Source organism: Mus caroli, unplaced genomic scaffold (assembly GCF_978045245.1).
Source record: "Mus caroli unplaced genomic scaffold, Mus_caroli_1 scaffold_4, whole genome shotgun sequence".
Lineage (NCBI taxonomy): Eukaryota > Metazoa > Chordata > Mammalia > Rodentia > Muridae > Mus > Mus caroli.
This window is the reverse complement of record NW_028227259.1, coordinates 39,780,140-39,805,115: the sequence shown is the minus strand read 5'-3', so window position 1 is coordinate 39,805,115 and position 24,976 is coordinate 39,780,140. Positions and strand designations below refer to the sequence as shown.

Below are 24,976 nucleotides of genomic sequence, written 5' to 3'. Positions count from 1 at the left end.
ACTCAGTTACCCACCTCGTCACAAGAAGACCCTGGACCATGTCAATCTCCCCATGGAAGCAAAGCCTGTGCTGTCTGTTCACTGTGCTGAGACCACAACGGATCAATGGCTTCCCATGAAGATACTGTCCCAGAGAGAAAGAAGCTGGACAACTAAGCTGTACTGCTCACTTCCTGCTCTTGAACCCACCAAATACTTCCCACTGGTTCCTTGAGGTGTAATGTATAATCCTTCCCCCTGGAAACCTTGTGTGGGAAGAAGGAACATTCCTGCCTAGTCCTGAGAACACACATTTTTCTAAGAGTTTGTAGTCATTGGAAGACACAGTTTCATTGTTTGCTAAGTATTAATTATAGTGTCAGGAGGATTGAGGACATAGAAGAAAGTCATCCTTCATTCTGGAGGTCCAATGCTTTATGAGGTAAAAGAGTTTGTACCTCATAGCTTAAACATATCTTCACTTTCTATGTGTGAATGCTTGGTGGGGTGTGGGCAAATGTGCCACAGGACATGAGTGAGGCCAGAGAGCAGCTCTGTGGGATTGGTTCTCTTTCCATCCCCCATGGGTCCTGACATCAAACTCAGATTTCTAGGCTTACAGTGCAGTTGCTTTTACCCACAAAATCATCTCTCTGGCCCAGCATTAAACTCTAAGACTGTGCCAAGAACATCTCACTAGTATGTGTGTATATACACACACACACACACACACACACACATATATACACATACACACACACATATTCATATATATATATGTATGTATAAATATAATAAAATATCTGTCAAATATTTAAGAACATTTATTCTTCTGGGATTTGAGTTTTACTGGTTTTTCTTTGTGTATTTTTTTCTTTTCCCTCATCCTAGGATTTGGAGGAATTAGAAAAGGGACTTCAGGCCAGATTGGCGAATACAGAAATGTTAGGTACCGGCGACTCTGGCTACGTTTCCCTGGCAGATGTGGAGAGGAAGGAGAGAGAGCTCTCAGAGCAGCTCATAGACAACGTAGGTGCTGCCTCTCTCTTCTGTGGGGGTCTTGGATTCTGCAACAGTGACACTGGCAAGACTAGAGAGGTGACACTGTCACCATCCCAAGACAGAGACCCCATTTGTGAAGTTCAGAGACCGAGAAGGTATCCTTAGAGAGCAGAGATTTACAGAGGAAATTTTTTATCCATTTACATTTTTAGCCTGCTGCTTTCATCCCTGGAAGCCACAATTCCTACCATCCCATAGTAGAGTGGATTCTAGGAGCATCTCCAGCCCTCAGCCTCACAAAACAAGCCACCAAAGAGGGCTTCCTTGGAACACTCCTTTCTCATTTTATTCCATGGCCTCCAGGCCACGGATATGTGCCTTTGGCACCTTCTGTGCTGCGGAGCAGGGACTCAGATTTGCTGGAGGCTGGCCCTGCCTGAGAGACTCAGCAACAGCAATGCTGAGAGTAAAAGCATGGTGACAGGAACAGGAACTGGGGGCTCTCATCTTGAACACAAGCATGGAGCAGAGAGAGCAGACTAGAGATGCCGCAAGTCTTTGAACTCTCAAAACCCTTCTCTGGTGACATGCTCCCTTCAGCAAGGCCTCCCCAAACAGTGCCACCAACTGGGAACCAAAAATGTAAATGACCGAGGCTATGGGGAAAATTCACTCAAAAAGCACAATTACTTTTCTCATTGCTGTGGCTAAATGCCTGCCAGGCAGCACCTTAAGGGACAGATGGTTTATACAGATTACATTCCAAAGGGCTGTCATCTATGGTGGGCAAGGCACAGTGGCAAGAGGGTGAAGCAGTTGGTCACATTGCATCCAAGGTTAATGTTGGAGTTCAGATCTCTCTCCTTTTTATTCATTCTGGGTCTCCATGAGATGGTGCCACCCTCATTCAGGATCAGTGTGGACCTAAATGGGTCTGAACCAAATACAGCCAATGATGGACTGTCACATTCTGTGACATCTGGGTTTTTCCTAGTCCTGTTGCTCTGCCTCAGGGCACGTTCTGCCCAGAAGTAAACAAGCAAAGCACACAGATGACACACAACCTGCATGCCATAAAGACACCCACTAGACTTCCTGCCATCCTTGGTGCTGGAGCTTAGCTAGGCTGTGTGGTCACACTTTGAACCTCCCACATCCCACGCCATGAATCGACTCTTCCCAGCTCTGGTCCTGATAAGATACGGTGTGGGACACTGCATTTCAAAAGCAGAATGATTTCACACCAGCAACTTCTCTGCCTTTTGGCTCTTTTGGACTTCTGGAAAATGACTAATATAGTTGGTGGCCCTTCTGAGCTTTCATTTTAAAGACATACTTAATCCCTTTGAGAGATCCCAGAACTCGCAGGATCTCATTGCCTCATTTCCCATGCTCCTAAGGAGTAATTTTGATCCATCTGGAGTCCTTAAGTAGTGTTCATAACTTTCTTATTGGCAACGGTACCCTGTGTTTGCTGAAAACACCTCTATAATATGACTGGAGCCACAGTTTCTGGGGCAGAGTGGAGGGTGTCTACCACGGGGACACAATCAATGCTGAGATAAACCCCCTTCAATTGCAGAAGGGTTGAGAATGGGGGAGGAGCTGTGGTTCCCAGACACTGCCCCGAGCTCTTTCTTGAATAAGGTTCCCTTGTCACTTGCTTCTCATGCTCATTTCACAGATGGGAGCTTTCTGGAAGCAGATGGAAAGCATCCAGCCCACTCTCATGGACCAGTTTAAGTGTTCCAGCTCCAAAGCTCGGCAGTTCATGATGACTCTGACAGGAAGAATGATTGTCGCTGAAGGGCTGCTGCATGACTCCCAGGACCTGCATGTCCTGGTAACACAGGGCCCATGGAGGGGAGGAAAGCACCCTAGGGATCAGGAGGTCAAACGGTCATGTTGTAAAGGGAGATATAGCACCCCCAGAAAAGGGCAGTGAATCCTCCTAGCATCTATCCATCCATCATCCATCTGTCCACCACCCCATCACCATCCATCCATCCATCACACATCCACCCATCATCTATCCATTTAAAAAAAAAGGCCTGTTCTATTCTATTCTATTCTATTCTATTCTATTCTATTCTATTCTATTCTATTCTATTCTATTCTATTCTACTCTACTCTACTCTATGTGTATGACTATTTTGCCTGAGTGTATGTATATATACCAGGTGCATGTCTGTTACCCAGGAAGGTCAGAAGAAAGTGCCAGATCCTCTAGAACTGGAGTTATGGATATTTATGAACCACCATATAGGTACTGGGAACAGAAGCCAGGTCCTTTGCAAGAACAAGTACTTTTAACCACTGAGTCATCTCTCCAGACCCTTGTTAATTGGGGAGGGGGGTGCCGGAAAGGTGTTTCCCCTAAGCTGGAGAGTTACAAGCCATTGTGAGCCACCTGACATGGGTGCTAGAAATCAAACTCAGGTCCTCTGGTAGAGCTGTACCATTTGACTACAGAGCCACCGCTCTACCTGTCTGCCCATTCTTACACCCATCCATCCATCAGCCACCATCCCACAGTGGAGGTGCATAGTCAGATCAGTGGTCCTACAGCACTGAGCTTGGGTTCTCAATGCTGGCTGTCTATTGATATTTCGTAGGGCACTCAAAAGACTCTGATACTTGGATTTTGGATGGTCTCTATATAGTGGTCAGGCTTAGACTAACATCCAGGAGAAGAGAGGTAGTTGACAGAGTTCCAAAATCTGATTTGACTAGAGGATAGTAGTTGAAGGGTTTGGGGACAGCACAGGTGCTAAGTACCCAGTGGCTGATCCCAAACTCTGAAGGCATGGGGAAGCTTCCATCCCTGCCTAAGATGCAGATGGGGAGGGAGGGCATTCACTGTGCTCGGAATGAAGTGTGTGTGTGTGTGTGTGTGTGTGTGTGTGTGTGTGTGTGTGTGTGTGAGATTGGAGGCCACTGCCTCCTCAACATCTTCAGAAAGAGCTCTGATGCCCACTCATTGTCCTGTGTTTCCCTAAAGGACACCCTGGAAAGGACAATGGGTCGAGCCCACTTGGCAAGAATGGTGGAGTTCCTGAGAACCCAGATCCAGGAGGAGACCAAGTGCAGACTTGCTGCCATCTCCCGTGGCTTGGAGTTGCTGACTGTCCAGGGGCAGCTGTCTGGGAGGCAGAAGGAGGAACTCCTGACACAGCAGCACAAGGCCTTCTGGGAGGAGGCAGAGCGCTTTGGCAGGGGTGCGCTAGTGAGCCTGGACTGGGGACCTGGAATCATATGATCCATGACACTAAGCCAGGGCTGCTTCCCCTTCCAGTCCTGGGGATAAGCCAGGGCAGGCCATGAACAGTGCCAGGCCCATAAAGCAGAGTGATCAGAGACTGTATAAGACCGGAGTCATCCCCCATTCTCAGTGACTCAGGCTGACAAGACCCCAGTGTCAAGGCACAACCACCTAGAACTCAAAGGAGAAGAAGCTGTCAACCAGAGAGGACATAGAAGTGTCTAGGGGGTGAGCCATGCTACCCACTTGCAGCCCTAGCCCTGCCCAGCTGAAGAGCTAGTGACTGTGAGTCAGGTCAGCATGGGTGGAGGAAAGCTACACAGGTTCTCCATGCCTGCTCCTGCCCACAGGGCCACCGAGATAGGCTGGGCAGAGTTCAAGACCCTTGAGATCACTGTCAGTGAGACCTACCCAGAAAAACAGATCTGGCATCTACAGAGAAGGGACCACTTGATAGGTCACAGTAGCGAGTCACTGTGGCCCTGCTGGAGAGTGACCCCCCTGCTCTATGGTTCTTTTCAATCCCAGAATTCACACAGCGGGGGAAAGATCTGGTCCAGGCATCTCAGGCTCGCCAGGCAGAGGCAGCGGCAGAGCTCACACAGACCCAAGAAGAAGAACGGAGGAGTTTCCTGGCTGATTCCCAGCTGACCTCAGATCCTGGGGAGTTCCTCAAGGTGACTCTGCCCCTACCCCATCCCCAGGACTTGTCCTTTGCAGGTTGAGTCTGGTCAGAACTTAGGCCTTCATCACACACAGCTTCAACACCTGCCTCCCTATGCCAGGCACATGACCATAGCCAAGTCCCTCAGTCTTTCTGAGTTCTTGATTCCTCTTTCATGAGCCATTGTTGAGCATCCCAAGTTGGTTTGCTGAGAGAAGATGGAGAATCTTTAGGAGGCATACCCAATGCTGGCTCATGGGGCACAGAGTGTGCAAGGCCCACACCTTTCTCAGAATGGTCCTAAGCCAAGGAAGTAGAGTAGCCCTCAGCTCTGGTCAATGGATTAGTCAGAACCGGAGAGGCGGTCCCACTAGAAAACACCATGAGAGTCAGTAGGAAGAGGACAGGTGACCAGTGGGAAGGCAGAAAATAAGGTGCCTCTGAAGAGGAAATGAGCATCTGGGAACCAATGGGACAGGCTCAGGGCCGTGGGGACAGTGCATGGGGAACAGCATCAAGGTAAGGTAAGGCCCCGCCCTCAGAGCACAGAATAGACCCAGGCCTGTCACACATTCCCTATCCATGCCTAGGTGTCAGGAGGGTACCCTTAAGGGGTGGAGTTTGCTCTAAGTGAGAAGATTGACTCAAGGAAGAGGAAGATAGGACTCAGCTCTTAGTCACCTTTGGATAACACTCTGCTCACCCTGAGCCCCAAACATAGGAGGGTGATAGGCATCTGTGTCCCAAGATCCAGCTTAGACGAGGTAACATGGCTGGTGTCCAGGGGACAAACATGACAGGGGAGAGGTGAATGAATGCACAGGTGGATGGATGGATGGATGGATGATGGATGGATGGATGGATGGATGGATGGATGGATGGATGGATGGATGGATGGACACATGAATGGTTGAATGGGCACATGAATGGATAAACAGGCATATAAATGAATTAGTGAACCGAAGAATGAACACATGAACGGACAAATGAATGGACACCAAGCTCCTCCAGCCCACCTTCAGAACCCCTTTTCTAATCCCTGCCCTCCAACCTCGTCTCAGTCCCACTCCATACCATCCTATAGGCAGACAGAGGACTCTCCAGCATCCAGTTATGGCAACTGCTGCTGCTCAATCATGGGTGGCCGTGGCTCTTGTGTCCCCACTAGAAGCCTTCACCTTCAGAGACTATCTAGAGAGTACTCCTGATAAGATGGCCCCTGTGCCCTCCCTCCTCCTTTGAGAAGCCACTGCCTGTCCTTGTGCCCTATTCTACCCTCTGGCTACGTAGGAGCCTCTGCTATCCTGCTGGCCGACTCCACATTCATCTGTTCTGCTGTCTCTCTGGAGGCAGGGTCCAACTTCTGGATGTCAGAGTCTGGCTTCTTCTTGACTATATATGCCTCTAGTAACCTGTCTGCTTTACCCCAGGTCCCCCAGGGAGGTCCCTCTGAGTATGGCAGGTTGATAGCAGAGGAAGTCAGAGAGGATACTGTCTGCTGATAAGGCATAGGAGAGACAATTAACAAGTGCAGCCCAATGGAGACTCCTTACAACAGTATAACAGAAGCACAGACTGGCTTCCTAGGAGTTAAATTTAAAGTCCTGGCCTCAGGCACAGTTTGTAATCCATTGAAGTCATGTGAAAGCTCCGTGCCTCAGTTTCCTCACAGTCATATTGGGGTGAATATTCTTCCCATCTGAGGTGGCAGTCAGTCATTTGGGGAGAATTTCCCACAAAAACAAAAGAGTGCAATTTCTGCTTGAACTCTGCCCCTGTTCTAACTACAGGCTTTTCATGAGGTCCTGGAGAGGCAGCGGCTGACAAGGAGTGACCAGGAGGGAGACGAGGACACCCGGATCACTGAGGCCATGGCTGTGCTCTGCCAGGTATGTGACTGTATTACTGTTCTCATGGCTGTGGCAAAATACCCAACAAAACAACTTAAGAGAGGGTGAATTCAGGCTCTCAGTCCATCGCAGTGGGGAAAGTATGGCAGCAGAAACCTAAGTCAGCTGGTCGCACTGTGTCTGCAGTCAAAAAACAGAAAGACATTCATGCTGGTCCTTAGCTTCCCTCCTTTTACTTAACCTAGGATCTCTGCTCACGGAATGGAGTGGCTCACATTCAGGGTGAGCAACTTCCCTTCTTGGTTAAGCATGTCTAGAAATACCACCACAGACTTACTCATAGGTATGTCTCCTAGGTGACTCTGAGTCTGTCAGGTTAACAACGAAGATTGCAGTGGCTTAGCCAGACAACAGAGCAACCCTTAGCTCTGCATTTTTGAGAGAACCACTTGGTCCTCTTGTCTTCTGGGCTGAAACACTAGAAGCAGGGACAAGTAGCATTGAATTTGTTGCCTGAAGGGCCCATAGACCACATCTCTACCATGGGTTCTACCTGTCTGTGCTGGAAACTGGGACGTTGAGCCACCCTTGAATCTATGCATGGGCAAGTTAGAGCTTGCTCTGCTCGCCTCATGGCTGGCTTGGGAGAGACAGGAAGAAGGGCATCAAGACTCCCCAGGTACAGGGCCCTTGGGGTGTGATGGTAAGCAAGGACGAGCCACAGGCTGAAAGATGGAAACAAGGTAAAGGAAGATGCTGGTAGGGAAAGATGTAACACATATACTTAGGGCTAGGCAGCACTGTCAGGAGAGGTGGCCCAGATGACCAGTGCAGCATCAGGCTCTGCTTTACCATGTGACCACTACCTGGTCCCTCTAGCCTTCTTTCTCCATCTATGTAAGGGCATCAGTCTTCCTTCACAGGGGTACTGTAACAACTCAGTGTCTGAGAGGGCTTGGGACAGCAGCTGGAACTGGGGACATCCCAGTTCATATTGACTCCATCACCAAGCCCTTACTTCCCAGCACAGAGAGGAGAGTGAGGGACCATGAAGACTCTGGGTGAAGATGAACTCAAAGACAACTGTCTGGAGAAGTGTTTCTGAGTGGACCAGGAGTCAGCATTCCAGATTACAGAATCAAGACTAAAGTGCAAAGATAGGGAGTGTGGCTGACCTGACCAGAGCTGTCTAGTGTTGAACAGGTGTCATCAGTTGTGGCCTTGGGCTCCTCATCTGTAAACTTCTTTTATAGTTTTAATTTATAGAAATTAGATTATTTCTCAAAATATTGCTTCTGCTTCCACTCTTCTGTCCCTTCCTTGGGGACAGCAGGGACCCCTGTTGGACTCTCTGGTCTCTTTGGTGCGTGATTCTCTTTACAATGTCCATCCTGTTTCTGTTCAGGATTTCTTCTGTTTTGCCTTCCACTCCACTGATTCTCTCTTCACCTGCTTCTAGATGACTGTAACTAAAATGGTACACTGAGTTCTCAGACCTTTTGAATTCTAAAACATCTAGTTGGTTCTTTTTAAACTAAGCAATGTTATTTATCATTGCAGCTCTTTGCTTGTCTTGTGTAAGCGTGGCTTATAACACCATGAACAGAGCAGCCGCCACTACCTAAGGTCCGTTTCTTATACTCTCTCCAGAATCCATATGGTGCACTTGTGATAACAGCTATGTATGTGCATTTTGTTCCTATTGTCTGTTTTGCTTGTGCCTCCTCCTGTTCTCTGTTTCAAATCTAGAAGCTCAGGCTCCAGGGCGGTGGAATGTGGAACCTGACCCATAACCCCAGTGTGGTTCTTCTCTCAGGAGCTGTACTGTAGCACCATGGGAACCTTCCAAAAGTTTGTGGACTCCCTGTTCCTGAAGACCCTCCCAGAAGTGAGCAGCCTCCCTGTGGCAGAATGTGAGATCCTGCGGCAACAGGTCCAGGAGCAGGCAGCAAGGCAGCTGGGACAGGCGGACCGATTCCGCAGACGACAGTGGGGACTCCTATGTGATCTCTTGGAGCAGGACAAACGGGTTTGTCTCCCGGGACCCCGGCTGGGCTATGCATTTGAGATTTAGGGTACTAGGGAAGGATTTCAGATGCTGCACATCCCCAAGGTCCTCATAGAGACACTGCCCAGATGTACTAAGTGTACTAAGTGTCAGAGTGCGTGCTGAAGATGCACAAATCCCTGGGGTGATATGTAGTGCCCCAAGGAAACCAATTCATGATTACAGAGCTTCCCCATCAGTCATGAACAGAGGGCCAGGGTGTGAGCACAGCACTCACAAGTTCACCCAGGAAGTCAGGTGGCAAAAGGTGATGAATCAGAGGACAGATGAGACAGAGCTGAGGCTGCAGGTACATAAAGGAGGGCTGAGAGAAAGGCAGGAGGGTTAGAGCCAAAAAGGATGGAATGGCAGGCAGTGTAAGCAGAGGTTGGAATGGTGGACTGGCGAACCTGAGTGCACAGCAGCCTCTGGAAGCTGGACCAGGCAAAGAATCATGAACCTGGGGAGTGGAAGTCTAAGCTGCAGGGGCCTCCTTAAGACCTGTACTCCATCCGCAGCCTACGTGCAGACTCCGGGCTGATGGAGACAGAGCCCACTAACACTCAGAAGAGTGGGAAAGGCCTCTTAGTGATGCAAGTCTTGTTGCAGCACTGTCTCGCTGAGTGAGATGAGAGCCTTCCTTCTGATCACATGACATCCCCTCGGAGGACTGTGGGAACAAGCAAAGTTCTTAAGAGGATCAGGAAAAGGGGGCACGTGTTAAAAAGTCAGGGGCCCGTGGAGGGGCTGCAGCTGCTCATGCACGGCTGTCCCTGTGAGCACAGGTGTGGCTGGAGGAGGCTACGCTGTCCACGGTGCTACAGAGGCAGCTGCGGGATCACCACGAGAGCACCATTCACGGCGTCCTGAGCAGATTCAGTGGCCTTTCTGAAGAGTGAGTATAACCCTGAAGGATGGGCTCTGTGTGTGAACGACTCCAGGCTGGCTTCAGCGTGCTAACCTGCCAGGTGGACACATCAGCTGTCCTCTGCCTGCCGCTGACAATAAAGATATACCATTTCAGTTTCCTTCTCTGGAAAGTGGGGCTAATAGAACCTGTTTCCCTGAATGCCGCTTGGTAGGGACTTTTCGGAATAGTTCTTGTGAGGTAAATGTATACACATTTGTTTTGGTTACAGTTCCAGATGTTTGGTAAATTTGAAGTTTCACTTCTGCTATTACATACAGTCCAGATGTTGGAAGCTTCTATCACCACAGAGATCTTTGTTTACCATCATGTGTTACTTATCAATCAACTGTATATTTTCTTTCCACATTTTTGCTACTCATGTGGTGTATATTTTCTTTCCACATTTTTGCTACTCATGTGGTGTGGGTTTTTTTTTCTGTTGAGTGAAAATATTTCTCCTTGTTTTCCAAGAGAAAAATGACAGTTTTTTTAAATTACCCATATTTTCCCAAGAACCTGATTTACACAGGTAGCCAGTGTGTGGCTGTAGTAGAAGTAGGTACAGAAGCAGACATGTGCCTGTGGTAGAGGCGACCATAACAGCAATGGGTTGGTGTGGCTACAGGTGTGTGGCTGTTATGGTGGATGGATCAGGAGCAGGTATGTGGCTTTGGCAGTGTTTGGTTCACGAAGTGGGTGGCTATGGCTGTGGCTTCATGACCACAAACATGTTGTGGGCAGGAGACAACAGATGTACGGCTGTTATAGTGGGTGATACAAGTGAAGCAACAGGAGAAACATAAGCAGGGTGGCCCAGAGTGACCCAGTGAACACTGCCGGCTCACTGAGGTTCAGGTAGCCTGGAGTCTATGTCCTGAGTGGTACTAGTATTTGGTCCATTTATATTTAATACAAATCAGTCTTCTCTTCGTCTCTCAGGATTCAATTTTATACTTAATAGACTTTTCCACCACACTCCACACTCATTCTGCACTGTTCCATTCTTTTGGTCCAATGTGTTACCTTGTAGCTCTCCTGTTATCTACTTTTCACTCAAAGATGTTCACTTTGTTTCCTGTTCGTATGACTGCATTCTTGTTACTGACCACGGGTAGATACATGTTGAATGACTGAAGAGCTAAGATCCAGCTTTTACAGTATCAAACAGTGTGGATGACTTGTTTTACTCCTGGTAGGGATTTTAGGTCATAGCAAATAAATTCCACCCCCTGGGGACTGACTAACTCCACAGCAGGGCTTTGTAAGGTGTGGTGACTCCACATCCCCAAGCTGAAGGCCACAGCAGAAAACCTTGAATGTTTCCCATGTCTGCCTTTTGTCAGTCATTGGATGCTAAGGTTCTGCCCAGCTTCCCAGCCTCTTGACATCACTGCACATTATAAACAAAGCATTGGCCCCTTGTTGGGCTTTGGATTGTTTTGACTCACTGACATGGGAACTCAAGTACTTGTATTGGCTTTAAATGTGTTTAGGAATTGTGTGTGAAATGGAACAGGGCATGTACCATAGCCACTGCATGTACCTCTGAACGTGCAATGGGTGGGTTGAACCGGACATGATTGAATGTTACTAGGTGGGTTGTGGGAGGGTTGACTCCCCTTCCTCCTGTGAGTGTGGTTCCTCAGGAAGTGCCTCACTATTCAGAGCATCCAAGAGCTTTGAGCAGCCTTGCTTCCTCCCACAGGTCCTCACGAGGCATCCTGCAGGGCCACGAGCTGCTGCTGTGCTCTGCTCTGCGCAGACTGGCCCTCCGAGGCACCACCATCACTGCCCTGGCTCAGATGAGGCTGTCTGGGAAGAAGAGGCTCCTGCAGGAGCTACATGAGCAGCTGGCATTAGAGCAGGGTGTGTCCCCATGCCTGGAGGAGCATCAATGGCAGCTGCTCAGAGCCCTGGTGAGAACATGGTGTCCCCTTACCCCCAACCCTGCCTAGGAGTGCTCCGTTAGAACCCAAGTTCCATCCCTGCTTGCCATGTTAGGGTCCTGACACCCAGGGGCTTGCAGAGCAGGGTGACAAAAGGGACGGGTTGGGGCTTGACTCACAGGACCTTATTACCTCCCAAGATGGGGACCTTAGGACTGAGGTCAAGGTAGGGGAGGGCAGGTCCCTCCCCAGACTTTGTTCCTTGGCTTACACATGTATGTACGCTTGTGTCCTTACCATGGTCATCTTTCTGTGTGTGTTAGATCCTGATCTCTTGAAAGGACTTCAGGTACCCCAGAGGGGATCCAAGCTCACAACCCTTCTACACTAATCACCTCACGTCCCAATGTCCCTACTGTCCAACACTGAAGTCCTATGGTTAGGATTTAAACATGTACATTTGAGGGAACACAGTCCAACTCATAAAATGGGGGGCAGAGGTAACGCTGATGGGGTCACACATATGTCGAGGGATTCTAATGACGGCAACGTGGAGAGGATTCCACCAAGGGTCTAAGTGAAGTCTCAGAGAGGGTGCAGCATCCAGCATGCAGGTACCAGGAAGAGGCCCTTCCTGCTCTGTGGAGGTTTAAACATATTGAAATAACTGGCAAGCAGCAAAGCTGGGGTGTGAACCCCTACCCCTGACCCAGGTCTCCAGTGTACAGCTCCTAAGCCATAGAAGTTGCAATGCCTTCTGTGCTCTGTCTCTTGGTCTTCCCTGGAGGCTCGAAAGGAGCAAGCAGGTTACTTCTCTAGCTCCGGTTCCCAACTTCCCATCTCTCCATCCTAAGCAAATGCAGCCCCTGGCCCCATGTGCCCTGCCACAGAGTCTGTGAAGTCCCCAAAGCTGAATCAAATCTCAACCTGGCTCTGCTGTGTGCCTTTTAGATAATCTTTCAACCTCTCTGAGTCTCTAAATTTTGCCAGTCCCAGCATTCAGGCTTGGCAGTGTCTGAGAAGGATGAACAAGGCCTTCATTTTATGAAAGGCCGTGGACGGCCCTGAGCATACAGTGGGTGCTCAACAAATGTCTTTGGATGAGGGAAGGAACAAGCAACACACACCTAAGATCATCCTTAGGGTTCCAGGTCTGGAACACCCACCCTTTCAGCCTCTCCCAGCCTTCAGGCCCACGCACTCTTCCCTTGTAGGAGGCACGGATCCAGGAGGAGGCAGCCAGGTTGGAGGATGAGGCCCAGCAGACAGGTCTGCGGCTCCAGCAGCAGCTGCTGGCGGAAGCACAGGAGGCAGGGCGGCTGCTACAGCTGCACATGGAGCGGGTCATTGGGCAGGCGCTGCTGGTACATGCTAGGAATGTTGCCAGCAAAGGCCGGACCAGGGAGAAGGAAGACTTCAAGGTGAGAGCCAGGCGCTGTCCCTCGACACCAAGGGGCAGGAGGAATGGCACTTTCCCTGCCCCTCTGAGCTTCCAGCCTACGGCATGTGCCTGGCTTGTCAGCCAAGAATCACCCTGCCCACACATAGAGGCTCTGAGCTGGGTCCTGTCATTTCTGCTTCTCCACCAGCCAGAGGCGCACCTTGCTTCTCTTCCCACTGCCCATGGCACAGCAAAACCAGATTCAAACTGAGAAATATGACTTTCCTTGAGTCTTTGCCAACAGACCCTGGTAGCCCCATGATCCACAGAGCTCCACCTGGATACGTGAGAAGTGACGTGCTGGTGCTGGTGCTGGTGCTGGTGCCAGGGCAAAATGACAGTGGGCAAAATACTGATAGTGGTCCTGTGATCTGGGTGCCTTCTCCACCCTATCTCTTCAGATTTCCCACAGCCCAGGCTGGGTGAAGATCATCCTTCCCATACTATAGATGGGGAAACTGAGGTTTCTCATTGTGCGAAAGACACGCTGAAAGCCTGGCAGGTAGTGAGCAACAGAAATGAACTTGGAGTCAGTTCTTGGCTCATCTCCAGTGCGCACCCTACATCCTGTTGGTTTCCCCCTGAATCCATGAGGCAAGAAATCCAACTGAGGCAGAGGGCCGTGATGTCTGTGACCTAGCAATCAGAGATGCGCACAGTCTGGCAGAATGAGGGAAGTGATGGGGTCTCTCACCCCAAGGCTCTGTGCTAATGTTTGGGAAGGAAATGCCCTGCCCTCGGCAGGCTCCCCTAATATCGAATCTTGTTAGCTAGAACTGGATTTAAACCACCATTTTACCTGTTCTTGCCGTAGGAAAGTGAGATTATTACAGCCAGCTTAAGCAGCCACGCCCACCCTGCATGAGTCCTGGCCAGTCCAGTCTGGATTGGAAGCAGGTGGGAAATGCAGTGCAAGGCAGGTGGCCCCACCTATGATCTTCAGGTATCCCTGTCTCCTTCTGCTTTCCACAGAGGACGCTGGTGGAGACGGTGGTGGAGAGTGTGTATGTGACCAGCACTAGTGTCAACCGCCTCGTGCAGGTGCATTACCAGGCTGTCGGGAAGCTCCTGCAGGCTCATGAGGAACAATTGCTGCAGCGCCTAAAGACCCTGCAGGGTAGGTGTCTCCCCAGCTAGAGGCTGAGAGTGGCTTTGCAAGAATCTGGCACACCTGGAGAGAATCTGTGTGTGTGTGTGTGTGTGTGTGTGTGTGTGTGTGTGTGTGTGTGTTTCCCTTTTGACTCCAAACCCTTTGTAAAGGGTGCTTCAAAGGTCATGTGTATGTAGTAAGTCTAGTTTGTTTATGGGAAGCACCTGGGATCAATAATGAAAAATGAAAGCCATGCCATCTTTGAGCTTCCTGGTGGCCAAAGACATGCAATAACCAACAACGAGTAAGAGTAGGCAGAACAGAGCTCCTGAGACCCTGAGAATGCTCTACCCAGGATTTCCATAACCCATCACCTCCTACCGCCATACCTGTGAAGCAATGGATGACGGTCACCCTCCCTACCACAACATTTAAATAACGCCCAGAGCTCCCTGCAGGCTATTCCTCTCCTTACTCTCACCCTGCACAAGGGTCTGCAGAACTTCACCAACTCCAAAGCTCATACACTCTGCTGCTTTCCCTCAAGATGGGCTGGGATTGAGCCACAGGAGCGGGGACAGGAGGAAGGTCCTGAAGCACCTTCCATGGCTGTCCCTGCTCTCAGCTGGTCTTAGCTGCCACCTGCCCGACCCTTGCCCCATTCAGGAGGATTCACCCGAGATCTGGCATGTGCTCAGGAATCTACTAGTGGCTGCAGGTTCCCCCGCAGTTTCTCTAAGAGATTTGAGCTTGCTTAGAAGACGCCTGCTCATCCCTGCATATACTCAGTACCAGGGCCTGTCATCTACTCACACTAGGTCTCAGCTTGCCATCTGCGGGGTTAGGATTCCCTCCCTGAGTCCTCTGAGCTCTTCCAGCCCAGCTTTACCTCAGGCACTTGAACGGGCATCCTTGGTAGACTGTAGGCAGCCCTCCCTCTTTACAGGGCGGCTTCCCTAAGGAGCGTGGGGCAGTAAGCCAGCTCATGGCTCTGCTGATAAAGCCCCACCATGTGCTGCTCAGGCCCAGCAAGGTCAGCAGCTGCTGATCACCTTGCTGCCTGCAAAGTGCAGAACCTGTGTGACCCCCAAAATTACTCCCTGGGTGTTGGATTATATTTGCTAGAGAGGCACCTCCAGGAGGTTTGTCTGTCACCTGTGGCCAAGCTGGAGTTCCTGGGCTAAAGGTGGCACCAGATTAATTATGTAACAGACAGCATCCTAAGCCATGGCAGCCCCCAGAAGCACATCACTTTCCTTAAAATAATAATGAGTCGCAAGTCTTCTGAGCAGGTAACTCTGCAAATAAGAAAGCTGTAGGCAGTAGGTGTGAAGTCAAGGCCAGATGCCTGCTCCTCTGAGAACGCTCACACAGGCATCTCGAGGCCAACCTAAGCCCCAGCTCAGCTCACCCAGCCCTTCTTCCCGCTGCATGACTCTGACTCCGAAAGGTATATGACAGCCTCTTACTATGGAAGCTGGCTTGTCACCTCTCCTTGCTCCTGACAGATAGCTAGAGGGGAGCCATGGGTGCTACTCTATGCCAAAGCTCCCATGATATTCTCTTATACTGGCCTTCCCAAGTGCTGGTGCTTGTGACACGTTATGAAGAGGTGTATTCTGCTCACCCCTTGCCCTGGCCCCCAACCTCACCTCAGGCCTAGCAGAGTCTACCTTCCAAATGCACACCTTGACTGTCTTGTGTCTGTGGGTCCAGGGGAGAGAATCAATGCTTACAAGCTGTGGAAGAAGCAAGAATTCAGTGACCCGTCGTTGGAGAGTCAAACAGCGGATGGTACCCACGGAGCTTCCCAGGGGGTACAGCAGAGGTGGGGCTCAGGGTTGTATGTGGGGGTCTCTGCGTGGGTACACTCCACTCTACCTGGTGGGCTTGGGATCCTGCATGGTCTGCCTGCTGATGAGGGTTTTATCTCCCTCATAGCCAGCTCTGAAGCCTCCCTCAATCATACCCTGGGCTCCCCAGAAAAAAAGGCTCAGTGTGAGAATTTGTATAAAGACTGGTGGTGGTGGTACTGCTGCTGCTGGTGGTGGTGGTGGTGGTGGTGGTAGTGTGTGTGTATGTGTGTGTTTATGTAGGTGCAGGTGTATGTTGCAGCCCAGGGATAACCTTGGCTATTATTGCTCGGGCACCATCTACCATGATTCTCAACAGTGCCTCAACTGTCCTTCCTGGAACATGCCAAGCGAGCTGGGTTGGCTGGCCAGTGAGCCCCAGAGACCTGCATGGCCCCTCTTGTAGCACTCCCCATCTCCCTAGGCTTGGTCATGTGATGTTAACCTGGAAAGTAAAGGTGAGGATCCAGGAGAGAGAGACAAAGGCGTGTTTCATGGCAATGCCTGCTGCATCTCTGTAGGCTGCACAAGCTCAGCAGCCCTTAGCTTCATTCACCTGCTAGTTGCAGACCAGAGGGTCAGAGTTGAATCAGCTTGTCTGGTTCCTGTCAGTCATGTAGGACGAGACTCAAATGGCCACTCAGCTGGACTCTTCTTGCAGGGTCATGGGAAAAGTGGTTTTCCAGTTTACTGAGGACAAATGTCCACTAGCTGCAGGTGGGCTGAAGAGTTACAGAAGCAGTGCTTTGAGAGAGCTGGCCTTGAGTTTTGCCTGGGACACTTCTTGTCTGTCCCCTGAAGGAAGTCTCAGAAGCAGGCTGTAAAGCACGTGCTACTGTGTTAGGGAATGATGCCTCTAATTACAGGGAGACCCGGGCTTAGACAGAGCATCTACCACTGAGAGCAGCAGAGGCCACATGACATCGAGGAGGGACCACACACATATAACAGAATTGATCCCAGCCTCAGTAGGCTGTCTGAGTAAATAAAAAACAGGGCTTCCCTTGAACAAATGCCATACCCTACCTGGAGTCCTCTGCCTGGGCACTGGCAGCCATCAGCAGGTATCCACTGCTAAGTTTCAAGGTCCAGGCTTGCCCCACCCTTCCTTAAGTTGTTAAAGCATGGGCCAGCAGTTCTTAGATTTCAGATACAGAGGTATGATTGGCTTTGCCATTGAATGTACAGGTTCCATATCCCCACTTCTTGTACCTTAAAACAAAGATGTAGTCACAGAATTGCAGGAAGAGCTCAGAGACCCACATTTTTATCACCTGGGCTTCCACTATTAGAGAGACCACTATGATTGGAATGTGGTCCAGAGCCTAGCTTTGACCCAGAACAAGACAGGCTTCAGTAGCCAGCTACTCTAACTCCGCATGGCTGATGAGAGAGGAGAGCCAGCCTGACAGACAGGATGCTGTGGCCTCTCCTTGAGTCCATAGTGAACTCAGCCTCCTTGAAAGTCAGGGAGGGAGCATGCTGCAAAGCCAGGCACTGCCCTATCACAGGCCTTATGTGTCCAATACCCATCCCTTAGAAGACCTCCACGAAGGCAAGGCTAGGCCACTAAACAAACAAATCAGAGGTTTCCCCCATGTGACTCCATGGATGAGATCAGCGTGGCATGGAAAGACTGTATCCCCAGGATAGAGAGAGCTTTGGGGACCAGCGAAGTAGGTAAGACAGCTTACTTAGCGTTTATGCCCAAAGGAACCAGAGTCATCCTCCTAGTTAGGTCTCTGTTGCTGTGACAAAACACCAAACCAAAGGCAACCTGCGTGGAAAGGGTTTATTTGGCTTATGTGCCCTGTCACAGCTCATCATGAAGGGAAACCGGAACAGGTAGACAAGAAATCCTCCAAGATACCATGGAGGATTGCTGGTTTTCTCTCCGTGGCTTGCTTATATAACTCAGAACTGCTTGCCCAGGGATGACACAACTGAGTCAGGCTGTACCTTCCCACATCTATCATTAATCAAGGAAATGCCCCACAAAGTCGCCTACAGGCCAATCTGATTGGAGGGATTGAGGTTTTCTCAGTTGAGGCTTCCTCTTCTTGGTGACTCTATAGAGTTTGTAACAAGCTGACAAAAAAACTAACCATCATAGTCAACAAACAGTCATACACATACACACACACACACACACACACACACACACACACACACACGCTTGCTGCAGCACTATCCACAGTGAACAAGGTAAAATGAATCAGTCCACTGTTCTGTCCATGGACAAATGGACGAAATAAATGTAATAAACATGTAGAGATAAAATATGATGGCACCTTTGAAAAACATGGCATGTCATCTACAGGAAAATGGATGAGACAGGTGATCACCATGTTGAGTGAGGTAATCCAGACTCAAAATGACAAGCATACATTTCTCTTTTAAGCAAAATCTAGATTTTTGAAGAAGATGTGAAATTGGAAGCAGGGTCCTGGGAGGAAGGAAGGAAAGGGATAAGTGAGCGGCAGGGGGAGAGAATAGATAGCAAAATGGTCAAAGTACATGATGTGCATGTATGGAGATGTCACAATGTAACCCATTATTGTGCACAATTAATACATGCTAATAAGGCTTTTAAAGGGAGGAGTGAAAAATTAAACTATCATAATACCTATCTAGCCAGAACTATTTTGATTTTAAAAAGGGATGAATAGATGGATAATGGACGGGTAGATAGATCATGAGTGGATGTAACATAGATGATTGGATGGTGGATCATAGCTAAATGAATGAAGGACCATGCATGGCTAGTTAAGTGGATGGTGGATACATGAATCATGAATGGATAGATGGATAAATGGATCATGAATAAATTGATGGATCGTGGCTGAAGAGAAGAATCATGAATAGGTGGGGGTAGATAAATAGAAGGATGGATGGAGGGATGGATGATTTGGTCCTAACCGGATGAATAGAAACTTACAAGACAAATATAAGGAAGGAAGGAAAGCTATTTCATCAGCCTTCAGAGCATGAAGCAGAGGCAAGGTGGCATTCGTGTGTCTTATGTCCCCCAGACAGCCACCTATTGATGCTAAAGGTGACTTCTGCTTTCAGATCTTCAGTCAGTCTTTCTTAAAACTGACTGAAAGAAGAAGGCAGCAGCTGCACACTATAGGCCGGGAATTGATGTCACTGTTTGCAGAGCCAGAGCAAGGTGTGCTGATGAGAGAAAGAGAAGGGGTCTGTGTCCAAGAGGGAAGGCTCTACTCTCTATGTGAAGGACTTGGCCTATACCCAACCTATTCCTACTGCACAGAATTAATAGAATGCCACACTAAGGCTCTCTCAGACACTGTCCCAGGACATGAGCTTCCTCGGTAGTCCCGGAAGGCCTCTGGTCCTTTCACAGGAACATCTCTCCTTAGATACAATTGTCTGCTCATGAGTTGATGCCAGTGTTCAGTTCTTTGTCCCCACCTGGCAGTGTCCTGTTTGCCTTCTGTCCTGCTGATGCCCCCCTCCAGGGCTTTCCTAGGAGTCTAAGTCCAGTGTTAGTGCAGGATTCCTTAGACTTCCCCAAGCTTTACGGCCATGCAGCCTCAGGGTCAGAACTAGAGTCCAGGAAGAACGTGGCTATAGAACATGGCATGCACATGTTTTCCTGGCTCCCCGTTTTGCTCCAGGGCTCAAGTGCAGCTAAGGGTCTCAAGCCCTTTGTGCAGCATGTTTCCATGCGCAGTATGATTTCTGGGAGGGTTTTGTAGGGACCAAGGGTTCCAACAGTGTTAACCATCCCTTCACCCCTTCACACCGCCAGGATGCTCTCACAGCAGAAGAGGCTCCTGGACCAGTTCACAAAGCATCAGCAGGGCCGCCTGAACTCTCAGAGGCAGAAGGCACAAGAGCTGGACCAGCTGCAAGCCCAGCTTGAGACCCAGCTGCAGGTAGTTGCAGAGATGTGTCACTTGGCAGTGGCATAGTGTACCGGGAAGAGGCCACACCTGGGCTCACAGCCAGCTGCCCAGGCCACTGTAAAAAAAAAAAAAAAAAAAAAAAAAAAAAAAAAAAAAAAAAAAAAAAAAAAAACAACAAAAACAAAAAAACAAAACAAAACAAAAAAAAAAACCAACCCTCTGTGCCCCACTCCAGACCTCTCCACCTCTCTTTGTCTGTGGCATCTTTGACTCTCTTGAGTTCTACTGGCCAACACCGTGTGGCTTCTTGAAGGGAACATGAGCCCCTTGGGGATAGTTGGCCCCTCGTGACTCTGGTGTGTGCAGGGCCCAGCTGAGCAGGCTGCCTGTGGTTTGGGAAGCAGTAAAGGAATGAGTCTTTCCCTGTGGTGTAGACCACCACCAAGAGGGCTGCAGGTATCGGGGCTGCCATCTCTGCCTCTTGGGCTATGCTGATAGTAACAGACTCAGTAAAGTAGTCAGAGCGGCCTAGCTCCCAGGGTATAAAGTGGGTACTTTAGCACAGAAAAAGTCTCAGCCTGGAGGAGTATAAGGTGTGGCTGTACTCACAAAATATCTGCCTTTAAAATATATATATACATACATGCACACACACACACATATATCTGGGGATATATATATCTATATATATATATCTATATATCCGGGGATGTCAGGATGCCTTCAAACAAAATCAAGGAAACACAGAATGGCTCAGATTAAAAGCACTTGCTGCTCAAACCTAGACCTGAGTCCCTGCCCCAGAATGCATGGTGGAAGGAAAGGAAAGACTTACTTCCTGACGTTTCCTCTGAACACCATGTATGCACTATGGTATACACACAACACACACACACACACACCCCTACCACCACCACCACCCCACCCCCAAATAGATAAATAAAATGTAAAAGAAAAATTAGAATTTCAGAATGAAGGAGTATGATCAGGGTGTGGCCTTTCTTTGTCCAACTGGCCAGGGTTAGCAGTAGTGACAGCAGTTGTTAAGAATCCTGTTAATGGGCCGGGCGTGGTGGCGCACGCCTTTAATCCCAGCACTCGGGAGGCAGAGGCAGGCGGATGTCTGAGTTCGAGGCCAGCCTGGTCTACAAAGTGAGTTCCAGGACAGCCAGGGCTATACAGAGAAACCCTGTCTCGAAAAACCAAAAAAAAAAAAAAAAAAAAAAGAATCCTGTTAATGACGAGCTTTTGTTCCCAAGGATCCTTTACAGATGGTAGCTAGTCTGAGAGCTCTCAACATCAAATGTGAACAATTGAAGGGGTGGCTTCAGAGATCGTTACTACAGATCGGGGAAACTGAGTCTGGTATAGACACACAGTAGTGAATCATACTGGGTCTTCTGGCAGCCATGCACTGAAGTGGAACAGAGCTGGTGTTTGGCAATGGCTGAGCCTCTAAACTGTTCTCATTTGTGGACAGGGTTATGAGACTAGAAGAGAGGACCCATGTGTCAAGAGGAGCAACCTCCTCCATGCCTCTGTCCTGGTCCTGACGCCTCTGGTGGGGTGCTGCTTGGAAAATCTTCCACATTGGGACATGAGATATGGCCACCAGTAGTCATCTTTCACAGTGTAAAGCTTCAACTCAGTGGCAGAAATCTGATTCACTTCCATTTGTCTATCAGGAAGCTGAGCAGACCCTTATCTCAGAGCTAGCGACATTGGCCCGAGTGCCCCTTCCTGAGAACAAGCCATTCTCCAACAAGCGAGGACTTCCAGGTACGTCCCTACAACAAAAGAGGCTCTGAGCTTAGAAGTGCGGATGCCGGTCCACAGCCACCATTAAACATCTATGTAGCCTTGGGTATCCTGCACAGCTTCTCTCAGCTCTCCTACTCTCTGTAACTGAGCAGGCTCAGGACATCCCAGAGACCCTGGCTTTTTAGCATCCCCCCATGCCCACCATGCCAGTTCCTGGCTCCACTACTCTCCTGCCTCATCTTATCCCCATCTCTATTTTCCCATATGTAAAACGGGGAAATGACATGTCTTTCCCCTGCCAGAGATACTATGGGACATCATAGCCTGATGTCATGTTGGTGGAAGTGATTCACAGCTCTTGCACACAAAAGCTCTGGTCTGTACCCAAATTCTACCCTCTATCTCTCCCACTTCCTGTATCCTGCATGCTGTGGGTGAAGCAGAAACAAGGAACCTGGTGCACCCAGTTCCATCCCAGCTCTGTCAAGAGCAGGCTGTGGGGTGTAGGAAATGCTTCACGATGTTCAGCTTGCTTCGCAGTGACGTGGGTACAAAGCCCCCTTGCCCACCAAGGTTGCTCATAAACTGTGGGAGCAGGAAGTGCCATCTAAAGTCGTGAAGCCATCCTGGGTTTGCCTGTCTTCTACAGAAAAGCCAGTAAGAACCAAAAGGAAGAAGCCCCCACCTCGGGAGAGAGAGGACCTGGGGCTACCAAATGATGACCACCTTGCCTTGGCCGACCACACCACAGGACCACTCAGGTGTGAGGGGTTCCAGCCCACTGCCCCCTGTCAAGTGTCTGGAGTCAGGGAATGACTCTTCTCAAGATGCTCATGTGAGGCCCAGGAAGTGCTAGGGATATAATTTGAGAATGGTGGGCGGGGAGGGACCATAACAGGAGGTACCTGCTTTGCTGGGAACTTTCGTTCGTGGATCAGCTCTGGGGCTGCTGGGTCAACTGAGCCATTATCCTCTGGCACTGGGCATTATCCTCTGCCTGCTTTTTATATATCACATGCACCATGAAGTTTTACTTCTTCTGGCTGGTCCTGCATCCACAATGCAACCTACTCAGCATCGCCTCCCATCCGTGTCCACAGCGGCAGAAGGCTGGATCAGCAAGACAGCGAAGCTGGCGATGGAGAAAGCACAAGGAAGATACTGCAGAAAAGAAGCAATCTCTAGTTGGAGCCCTGCTGAGATGGGTCTGCACACACCTCACTTCCTCTTGGGACCAGGGGACAGAAGAAAAGGCCAGTCTTGAGAGGGGGGATGCCACCTGCCTTAGAGAGCAAGACAGTAGCATCAACTGCCTGGGATCATTGGAGATGGTGGGGACATGCCTTGAGAATGTAGCATCTCCACTGTCACCTCTTTTTGGTCCTCTTGCCCTGGTCTCTTCCTCCCTCAGAAGGGCCCTCTTACCCGCACCCTCCAGTTTCACATAGTATCTTGATGCTGTCTAGCAGTCTGATTGGAGATTGATGACCCTGATTCCAGCATGCATGAAGTTCTGCCCATCTGGGTCTTAGCATCACTGGTATTTTCCTGGCCTGAGGCCACTGGTTCACCTCCACTGCTCCACAGTCATCTCCTGTCCCTGGTTCTGGCTGTCAGGGTCCCAACCAGGACCAACTTTTGGCCTTGGTATTTCTATCTGTTGGCTCAGGTAGCCCTGGAACCTGGTCACCCAAGGATGTGTGAGTCCCAGGGCCAACCACTCAGAACATGGGAACCACACTTGCCTGTCACATACCACAAGAGGTCCTCTGTGGGCAGGGAGGGCATAGAAGGATGCTGCTCCTACCATCAGGAGCATCTACCATCTTCACTGAGGAGAGGAAACTTTCATCTGAGGAGATGCCCACAGGTCACCTGCCCCTTCCGAGGGATGATAAGGGCTTCCATAAGCTTTCAAACCAGCCGTACTTCCATAGGCCAGAGACCTTTCCCACTTGGGGGGCTATCTCTTCCAGGAGCAGCATCAAGGATTCCCAGTCATCACTGTCAACATTTGGGTATGATCACTCATTGTTCAGGTGTGAACGTTGCTGATGGCAAGGATGGAGTCTCTCATGTCAGAGGCAGACCCATGTAGAGATGGGAGGTTGTAGGTGGCACACACTGTCTCACTTGAGATGAGAGCTGTCACTCAGTGAAAACACACCTTCAGGTTTGCTGTTCTTAGGAAACACCTCCCGAGGAACACCATCGTGTCTAGGAGTGACGCTTGAGGCTGAGAGAGCTCCTGACTAAGGACTTGGCTCGGGGCAGCAACCAACTTTCCTTCTTCCTCCCCTACTTCCATTCCCCAGCCTCCTGTGCCTTAACCTCCTTGCACGTGAGCCAACCCTGGCTCACCCTGAATAAAGAGCTCTACCCCAGGAGTTGTTCTTGCCTGTTTCAGGCATGTGGGAACCCAGCCTGTCCTGTGCATTGAAGGACAATGGGAGCAAACCTGGGCTCTACCCAGTAGATGTCAACGGTACCCAACCATTCATCTCCAGAGTTTCTCAGTGACAGGTCAATGTGTGCCTACCCTGGCAAGCCCAGAACAGCACCGCCCACTGCTTTCTGTCACTTAGGAGTCCTCTCAGCAATCTCCTGGACTTCCTGGGAATTTTAGGAAAACGACAACTGGCTAATTAGAAAGCAGCCGTGTGTGTGTGTGTGTGTGTGTGTGTGTGTGTGTGTGTGTGTGTGTGTACATGTAGAGGCCTGAGCTGACCTTAAACTCCGAGATCAGGGATTCAGGCTCTAGAGTCCCAAGGGCAAAGTTTGTGCCACCTGGCCTTTATCTACCTTTATCCACTTTGGGGACCAGCAGAGAGGGAAGGATGGGGGAGAGGCTTCTCATTGGCCTGGAATTAGGAGAGGCCGCCTGGCCAGAAGGTCCTCATGCTCAGAAGCCAAGCACTTTAGCAATCAGAAGATCATGTTTCCCAACCTGCCCAGAATGGGGTTGGTTCCCAGCCTGAGTCCACAGTGCCCTCTGGTGGCTCAGATGTAGCATGTCACCTGAGGAACCTGGAAAAACTCTATTTCCTTCCCGCAAGAAAACTGCTTGCATGGGGACCACTATTCTCACCTAAGTCCTCTGGTTTGATGGTGTGACTGTGGAGAACATAAATCGTGTTGCTCCACTCCTCCAGCATGAAGACTGGCCAGGTAACCTGAAAACTTAGGGTTTCTATTGTGTGACAAAACACAATGACCAAAAGCAACTTGGGAAGGGAAGGGTTTATTTCAGCTTATGGTTCCATATCACAGTCCATCACTGTTGGCAGAAACCTTAGGCAGGAAACCTGTAGGCAAGAACTGATACAGAGTCTTAGAGAAACACTGCTTACTGGCTTGCT

The 24,976-nt window shown here is 49.7% G+C and overlaps 1 protein-coding gene across 2 annotated transcripts in view; it reads left to right on the top strand.

Moving 5' to 3' along the window:
* Evc (EvC ciliary complex subunit 1) overlaps positions 1 to 24,008 on the top strand; it is a 39,288-nt gene extending 15,280 nt beyond the window's left edge. The window contains exons 7-21 of one of the 2 annotated variants that reach the window (XM_029477917.2): positions 871 to 1,008; positions 2,666 to 2,824; positions 3,983 to 4,199; positions 4,772 to 4,920; positions 6,698 to 6,796; positions 8,574 to 8,786; positions 9,590 to 9,699; positions 11,420 to 11,630; positions 12,815 to 13,021; positions 14,014 to 14,158; positions 15,848 to 15,959; positions 19,760 to 19,886; positions 21,542 to 21,635; positions 22,267 to 22,452; positions 22,718 to 24,008. In XM_029477917.2, the coding sequence (XP_029333777.1) occupies positions 871 to 1,008; positions 2,666 to 2,824; positions 3,983 to 4,199; positions 4,772 to 4,920; positions 6,698 to 6,796; positions 8,574 to 8,786; positions 9,590 to 9,699; positions 11,420 to 11,630; positions 12,815 to 13,021; positions 14,014 to 14,158; positions 15,848 to 15,959; positions 19,760 to 19,886; positions 21,542 to 21,635; positions 22,267 to 22,433 (2,148 nt within the window). In that variant the 3' untranslated portion in view covers positions 22,434 to 22,452; positions 22,718 to 24,008. The remainder of the gene's footprint in view (positions 1 to 870; positions 1,009 to 2,665; positions 2,825 to 3,982; positions 4,200 to 4,771; positions 4,921 to 6,697; positions 6,797 to 8,573; positions 8,787 to 9,589; positions 9,700 to 11,419; positions 11,631 to 12,814; positions 13,022 to 14,013; positions 14,159 to 15,847; positions 15,960 to 19,759; positions 19,887 to 21,541; positions 21,636 to 22,266; positions 22,453 to 22,717) is intronic. The other variant, XM_029477916.2, reaches the window with a different exon arrangement.
* The last annotated feature ends 968 nt before the right edge of the window (positions 24,009 to 24,976 follow it).